The 8,651-nt window shown below is 37.3% G+C and overlaps 2 protein-coding genes across 2 annotated transcripts; both read left to right on the top strand.

The window, feature by feature from the left end:
- The first annotated feature begins 97 nt into the window (after window positions 1-97).
- Window positions 98-4,318, top strand: LOC111406322. Its single transcript, XM_023035708.1, has 7 exons — window positions 98-719; window positions 830-916; window positions 1,021-1,239; window positions 1,468-1,632; window positions 2,182-2,235; window positions 2,360-2,506; window positions 3,693-4,318. The coding sequence occupies exons 1-7, from the start codon at window positions 453-455 to the stop codon at window positions 4,068-4,070; spliced, it is 1,317 nt and encodes a 438-aa protein (XP_022891476.1). The 5' UTR covers window positions 98-452; the 3' UTR covers window positions 4,071-4,318.
- A 2,437-nt stretch (window positions 4,319-6,755) lies between these two features.
- On the top strand, window positions 6,756-8,651 carry LOC111406874. The gene is made up of 3 exons (XM_023036238.1): window positions 6,756-6,780; window positions 6,915-7,628; window positions 7,687-8,651. The coding sequence occupies exons 1-3, from the start codon at window positions 6,756-6,758 to the stop codon at window positions 8,649-8,651; spliced, it is 1,704 nt and encodes a 567-aa protein (XP_022892006.1).

Below are 8,651 nucleotides of genomic sequence, written 5' to 3'. Positions count from 1 at the left end.
TAAAAACTTCCCCCCCCCCCCCCCCCCCCCCCCCTCCAATTCATTCTCTTTTCACTAAATTTCTTTTCTTTTAAGAAAATAAGATTCATTATTACATGTCTTGGTGACAACCCTATATTTATAACTCCAACCCACATGGGCAAAACTCTAATTGTTCAAATTCCCACAAATTATTTCCAGTGTTTTTAATGCCTAGAACATTGTCAGAACTAAGAAGACAAAACTAGAGCATAGAATAGAAGCCTAGGGAGAAGGAAGGTACAAGTTGGATTTTGATTTTCTTCTTGCAGTTTTGAAGCCTTGGAAATGGTGAGAGAGTGAGGTGGGAGGATTTTCCATATCGGGTTTGTCTTTTGGAACTATCACACTCCGAATACGATAATCGAGCCATTTCTTATTTCCCAACCAAGGGTTGGTATGGTCTTGATGACAGAAGAAGACAAGACAAATGTATGCAAATAAAAACAGTTCTGTTAGAAGAGACAAGACATATATATTCCTTAAAAATGGGTTCTAGCAGTTGCGAGATTTGTCTAATCATTTCAGTTTTTGTTTTGTTACTGTTGTTTCTCTTCTGTGTTTGTCCTGTAAATTCACTGGAATCAGTGAACTTCAATGAAGCTAATCAGAGTTTCCACCCCGACAAAGAGTTACAGAAGTTGAAGATTATCAGAGCCCATCTCATGAAAATCAACAAGCCTGCTGTTAAGACAATTCGGGTACGCAATACTACATTAAAGAAGATTCTAACTTTATTTTCTTTAATTTCTTGTTTATCCAAAGAATCTGACTTTCTACTCTTATTTTAATCTTGTTTTTTCTGGTGCAGAGTCCTGATGGTGATCTAATAGATTGTATATTTGCTCATCAACAACCAGCTTTTGATCATCCTCACTTAAAAGGACAAAAACCAATGGTAAACAAATTATTCGACTGGAGTCGACTGGATTGGACTCATCAAGATCTAGTGTGCAAAATGTGCACGTTTAAAGCATTTTGTAAATTTTTATGTTTTTGTAGGATCCACCAGAAAGGCCACAGGGGCACAGATCGAGAACCGGGATATTTTTAGCAGAAAACTTTCAGTTATGGAGTCTGTCTGATGAATCATGTCCAGAAGGAACAGTTCCAATTAGAAGGACATCTGAACAAGACATTATCAGGGCTAGGTCATTATCAACATTTGGAAAAAAAATCCCAAAACAATTTCGAAGGGACTCTTCGAGCAATGGTCACGAGGTTAGTACCTAGGGACTGATCCAAGATCGATTAAAAAAATAAATAAATTTAAATTTAACACGGGCTAATAGGTTTAAAAAAGATTACAAGTGGGCTCCCTAAATCCGCCAGTGTTAGTACCAGTTTAGTCATGTCCAATCTCAATACCGAACAGATATATAAATATTAACAATTTAACTTCAAGACGAGATGGTTTATTTACTATTCGCCTACATTTTTGAATTGCAGCATGCTGTAGGTTATGTAACTGGAGATGTATATTATGGAGCAAAAGCAAGTATAAATGTGTGGGCACCTCAAGTAGCAAATCAATATGAATTCAGCTTATCACAACTGTGGGTAATTGCCGGTTCATTTGGCGATGATCTCAACACCATTGAAGCGGGTTGGCAGGCATGTTCATAAGCTTTTGCACTATATAAATCTTGATTTGGTCAAATAAGTTTATTTATTGATGTCATGTTTAGTACATTAGATTGAATCACAAAAAAATAAGTTAAAATTTTGTTCGGAAAATTTCATTGGCCGTACTAACTTAGCCCATGTTTGGTTCAGCTACAAAAGTGAATTATAATCTAAACCAAAGTCAAAATCAAGAATTCATTTTAAGCAGAGATTTCATTGCGGCACAACTTTTCAATTTCATATTTCATTAATTTTTATCAAAATCTACTAAAAATTTAATTTTTATCTAAACCGACCGTAGACTTAATTTGTTACATTTCGATCATTGAACTTATGTATTTAGTTCACTTTTAGCATTCTGTTCGTAATACGTAGTCCCTGTTTGGTGTAGCTAAAAATCAGATTAATTTAGGTTATGGTTACATATAGAATGGTTAAATTAAAACAAATCTATAAGTTGAATGACTTCTGATAAACTTGTACGATATTTTGTATAATACTGCATAACAAAGATACCATTAAAAAAAATTTGTACAGGTTAGTCCAGAGCTGTATGGGGACAACTATCCTAGGTTCTTCACTTATTGGACTGTAAGTTTTATAATTATGTTTGTTGTCCCTACTAATTAATTTTTCTATTCATTTCTTTATCCATGCTTGCAAAATAATTATTAATCATCACAATAAATAATTATAATAATAATTAATTTTGCAGAGTGATGCATATCAAGCCACAGGGTGTTACAATTTGCTGTGCTCAGGCTTTGTTCAGACAAACAATAAAATAGCTATTGGGGCAGCAATTTCTCCAACATCCTCGTACAACGGTGGTCAGTTTGATATTAGCTTATTAGTATGGAAGGTAAATTAATTAATTTACTATACATAAAATTATTAACAACATTTGCTTTATAGTCATCGTTATTTTCTCAATATGTTAACACTGCAAACAAAGTAGATCGAAAATAATAAAAACGTTTTTATAAACTAAATTAATTTTCTTCATATAATTCTAGTGGTCATAATATTGTTAGAAACTCGATTTTTGGCCATTTTCTCTATTCATCATAAAACTTTAGGTCGGTGATGAAACATTTTTCAGTATATATAGTCGTTTTTACGACCCCCCCCCCCCCGGCGCTCTACCCTAAAGTTACTCTAGCTTGAATGGTAGGTTTTAATCTATTGATTTAAGCCCTCGATATTCCTCTTTTCTTTTTCTTTTTCTCATTAAAAGTAATATTATAATTTTCTAGCTCTTCGTATCTTTTCTAAACTTTTTTCCCGAGTTTGGTTGCATATTACAATTTTCCCTTTAAATATTTTGTGTACTCAATAAATTAAAGATCGACTATATGTGAATTGATGTAACTATACTTTTTTAAGTGTTAATTCAAAATAATCATTCTAAAGTCTTATAGTATTTAAGAAGTTTCTTCATATAATTATTAGAAATAAAGCCGTAAGAAACTTTCATGGTGCATTTTGACCACCTACCTTAATTATACATACACTGCATGTTGGGGGCACACTCTTCGGCATAATGATTAAATGTATTTATTTTGCTTCTGCTTTTCTACTCCTCAAGATTCTCTTTCTCTTCTTCCAAGCAAAGAAATTTGTGGCCCATCATCCACTTTTTTATTATGATCACACTGTTAAATTCTTCAGTGAAAATTGCACTAATGATTTTCAATCTATTGTTCAAGTAACAAGTTAGTCCTTAATGTCCTTTATAATTGTAAACCTTCCAAAACTTCATTAGATCGTCATGTGATGAATGCATAAAAACATTTCTTTTTTACTTCAAATTTATGAATGTTGACCCAATTTGAGTTACAACTTGTTAGCTGAACAATAGTGTTTTTTTTTTTTTTTCAACCTTACTTTTTACACTGCTAAATTCACCCGATTCTAATCGATCAATTTTAATTCATGCATACTTTTTTTAGTATATAACAAGATTGATACCGATGCTGCTAGTCAAATCGACCAGTATAGTCTAAATTTATAACTGCTTATAAATAGTTGTATATATTATTTTTCAGGATCCAAAGCATGGAAATTGGTGGCTGGAATTTGGGTCTGGAGTTTTAGTGGGCTATTGGCCATCTTTTTTATTTACACACCTTAGAGATCATGCAAGTATGGTCCAATTTGGTGGTGAAATTGTCAACAGCAGTCCCTCTGGTTTCCACACATCAACACAAATGGGCAGTGGACATTTTGCTGGAGAAGGGTTCGGAAAATCCTCGTATTTCCGGAATTTACAAATAGTAGATTGGGATAACAGTTTAGTCCCATTGTCAAATCTTAAAGTTTTGGCTGATCATCCAAATTGCTATGATATACAAGGGGGAGTTAATGGAGTTTGGGGGAATTACTTTTATTATGGAGGGCCTGGAAGAAATTCTAGGTGTCCTTGAAGAGAAGAGAAAGGTGCATGGTATCTTGGATGACATATTTATATATGAAAAAAAAAAAATTATCGTTCTGGGTTATTCCGGGGCATGTCTCGTGCTTGTTACTCGATTTTGGATTATTCTTTCCATTTTTTGTTCGATCTTACAAATGATCCATTAATTATACCTCCTTTATGGAGCAATGTAAATTGGTAAATTGCAAAATGAAAAAGTTTTCTTATGTAGAGATTGTGCTAATATTAGTTCTCAATTTATTGTTCTAGTAGTTTTAATAAGTTGATTTCCTTCTTTTCATTGTATATTGTTGCACGATAATTTTATAGATGATGAAAATTATATAATTTTTTCTTTTTTATAATCAAACCGAGGTCAAAGTGGAGTTTTTATTTTGTACTCAAATAAAAGGAATAGGTAAATTTTAGGAGGGGGCATAGATGACTTAATTTGACTTCAAAACAATGATAATACTAAGAGTAGAAAGTGAAACTTCAACATTTTTTTGTGTGATTTCATCGTGCTCTCGATCATCATGTGTTTAGTGTAGTATTTTGAAGACTCATGACCACTCTCATAATCGCTATTGTCATTCAGTTTGATCAGTATTTGTTTGGCTAGTATAATTTATCATCAATATCATTGTGCATGTATTCAAAGGCATTGAGATCTTCTTCTTATCTTTGTCATGGTCCGTTCCATGAATTTATCCTCGCGCTCACAATCAAGTTTTAGATGGCACTCCACAAGGGTTTCTAACATAGGCCCTCTAAAGCTCGAATAAGTAAAAAATTATGTTAAATGTCACATGAGTTTAGAATTATCTTTTGAACTGTTTTATCCAACATATATCGACACTATTTCAATAATATATACCCTTAAATTAAAAATGTTTATTGGTTATAACATATATATTAATCTACAATGGTTGTTTGCTATTTATCCTATTTTCATTTTGCATTTAATTAGTACGTGTCTTAGGCTTATGGTGAAAACTAAAAAGAAATATTTATCTATGTCTATAGTTTATAATATATCTCGTGTCATGCGAGTTGAGAATTATTTTGATGACGATTCTATCTAATATTTATTTTAAACTATTTCAATATTACCTTTAAATTATTAGCTCATGTGATTATATATGCTAAGAATTTAGTTCACATGCAATTCACACATTCACACACTATACGTCCAAGAAATTGGAGCTGTAAGTTCAAATTTATCGAATATTTAGACCCAACATTCGAAATTACACAACTAAAAGCAATAAGTCATTTTTTAATTGTTCTAGATATTTAGCCAATCAAGCCAATTTTATTCTATATTGAATTACCACAATAATAAATAAAACAGTAAATCACACAAGATTTGTTGACAGAGAAGAACCTTCACAGGAATATAAACTTTGAGACTAAGCCAATGACTTCCACTATAGACAATAAAAACTTACAGTATGATCCAGTCTAAAAAAATCACTAGACTTACTGATCTAATTCCTACAATCTTCAAGATCCGCTGGAACGTGTTTCACTCACACATGTTCCCGTTCTTTTGAAATTGTCTATCTTCTTTGAATCACCAAAAACACTTTGTTCATGTACTGTTCCTGTGCTTTTGGTACAACATCTGATGAGGTTTATGTGGAGGAACAGGCATTGGCATACATGGAACAGTTGGATGGTCCGCTTTCAAAGAAATTGATGTAACTTTTGCGTTTGGTGTCCGTTTTGGGCCCATAACCCCATTTCGGAAAGGTAGCGAGCGTTTCGCATTTGAAGTCGTTTAGTGTGTCAAAACAGCATTTTAAGTTTTTGTGTTATTTATTTTCAGCATTTGTTATTTCCATTTTGTAGCCCAGCCCATTTTGGGACTGCTGGCCCAGTAGGTTATCTTTTCTTTCATATTTAAGACGCTGCAAGACGCCTCCTAGGGTTTTCTTGGTTGTTCACGAAATAATAAAAGTTTGTTTCTGAATTCAATCCATTTGGTTATTGTTGTCGTGTGTTTGTAGATTCAATCTACATCATTTTGGTATCAGAGCATGGTGCGTGAGAGAGGACGTGGTGGTCGTGGTGGCCAGATTGATGAAGTTGCAGATCTGCGTAATCAAGTTGAGGCGTTGACAATCCGATTTGATCAATTCATGACGTGGGCGGCAGAGGTTGTGCAGAACAGAACACCTCCTGCTCCTCCACGTCGTGCCCCAGTGAGTGATGGTGGAGGTGGATCTGAATCAGGGGAGAGGTCGGATGAGGAGACCTCGTCAGAGGCACGTGGCGATCGTATTCAACAGCCTCGTGTTCAATAGCAGGATGCATTTCAGCGATGGGAATCCGGATTCAAGGTTGATATACCTGAATTTCACGGTGAAATTGAGGCAGATGAATTCCTCGATTGGCTGGCGGCAGTAGAGGAGATCTTGGATTACAAAGAAGTGCCCGACAATAAAATAGTACCTTTGGTGGCGACCCGTCTGCGTGGTCGTGCTGCTGCGTGGTAGCAGCAACTAAAGCAAAACCGGATCCGTCAGGGTAAGGCGAAAATCCAATCGTGGGAAAAAATGAAGAAATAGTTGAAGGCAGCGTTTCTTCCCTTTAATTATTCCAGGACTTTGTATCAGTGCTTACAGAATTTGAGACAAGGCAATCGATCTGTAGATGCTTATTCCAGAGTTTTACCAACTGATAGCGCGAAATGATGTGGGAGAATCAGAAGACCAGTTGGTAGCGCGCTATATTGGTAGACTACGATTGAATTTGCAAGACGTCCTAAATATGTTCTCACCGGTATTTGTTTCTGAGGCTCACCAGCTAGCACTTTAGGCTGAAAATCAACAACAACGTCGTTCTGTAGTACGCATTTCTGGTGGTCCATCTGGAGGTAGGGGTCGACAATTCGCCCCAAATCCCACATCTGGTCCGTCCCAATCCTTTACATCTGGGAGTCGGGGCGTTGATCGGAACACTCAGCCAGTGGTTCCTCCAACCGCTAATCCGGGTGGCTGGGCTCCTCCTGGTGGACGAGGGCGTGGAAGTCAGTGTTTTGGTTGTGGTGGTTTTGGTCATTTGAGGAAGGACTGTCCATCTCATGGGCAGCCACGCCCAGATTTGTTCATTGGAGGGACAACACAAGCCGATGTTAACGATCCTGTTCATATGGAGAATGAAGAAGAAGAGGCTGAAATTGTGTATACAGGTGATACGGGGCCTCTTTTGGTGGTCCGACGGGCGTGCCTTACGCCTAAGGGGTCGTCTGAGGACTTGCAGCGAAATAATATCTTCCTGTCTACGTGTACCATTGGAGGAAAGGTGTGTAGGTTCATCATTGATTCGGGCAGTTGCGAAAATGTGATATCTGAAGCGGCCGTACAGAAGTTGCAGTTAAGCATCGAACCTCATCCTGCTCCCTATAGCTTAGCATGGTTGAGACGAGTAATGAAATTCGTGTTACTAGTTGTGTGTTGGTATCTTTTTCTATTGGCAGTGTGCATCGTGATAGTGTTTAGTGTGATGTGGTGCCAATGGATGCATGTCATTTGTTGTTGGGTCGTCCATGGCAGTTTGATAGGTATGTGTGCCATGAAGGGCGTAGAAATGCATATACATTCACCTTTTCGGGTAAAAAGATTGTACTACTACCCTCCAAAGATACGCAGTGTCTGTCTTCGACAGGGACAGTACTAATTTACTTTCCCGATCTTTGTTTGTGCGTGAGATGCTGGCAGAAGGTGTTGTACTGTTGTTAGTGGGAACTGAGGCGACAGGAGTGTCGACAGTTCCTATGGCAGCCAAGGGGACGGGTCTTCACCCCAAAGCTGCCGCCTTGGTGTCTGAGTTTCATGATATGTTTCCGGATGACCTTCCACAGGGTCTTCTGCCTTTGCGGGATATGCAACATCACATTGATTTGGTACCAGGCGCATCATTGCCTAATCGCCCACATTATCGAATGACCCCAGTGGAACATGAGGAGTTGAACAGACAAGTAGAGGAGTTGGTGCAGAAGGGGTACATCAGAGAGAGCCTCAGCCCGTGTGCAGTCCCCGCACTCCTAGTGCCAAAAAAAGATGAGAGTTATCGGATGTGTATAGATAGCAGGGCCATCAACAAAATAACAGTTCGTTATCGCTTTTCGATACCGATGCTAGATGACTTGCTTGATCAGTTGGCCGGCGCAACTGTGTTTACCAAACTGGACTTGAAAAGTGGTTACCATCAGATAAGAGTCCATCCTGGTAATGAGTGGAAGACAGCATTTAAGACACGGGAGGGATTATTTGAGTGGCTAGTTATACCATTTGGACTATCCAATGCACTGAGCACGTTCATGCGGGTGATGAACCAAGCACTTCGACCGTTTATTGGTAAGTACGTTGTTGTATACTTTGATGACATATTGGTGTACAGTGGGTCGGAGGAGTCTCATGGTGTGCATCTAAGGGAAGTCCTTACTGTTTTACGTAAGGAGAAGTTCTTTGCAGCCACTAAGAAGTGCGTGTTCTATACCGATAGTGTTTTGTTTTTGGGGTATGTTGTGTTAGCCGGTAGGGTAACGGTGGATGCAGCTAAGGTTGATACGATTCGACAGTGA

Source organism: Olea europaea, chromosome 12 (assembly GCF_002742605.1).
Source record: "Olea europaea var. sylvestris chromosome 12, O_europaea_v1, whole genome shotgun sequence".
In the NCBI taxonomy this organism is placed as follows: Eukaryota; Viridiplantae; Streptophyta; class Magnoliopsida; order Lamiales; family Oleaceae; genus Olea; species Olea europaea.
The sequence above is the reverse complement of the archived record's forward strand: the minus strand, read 5'-3'. Positions and strand labels throughout refer to the sequence as shown.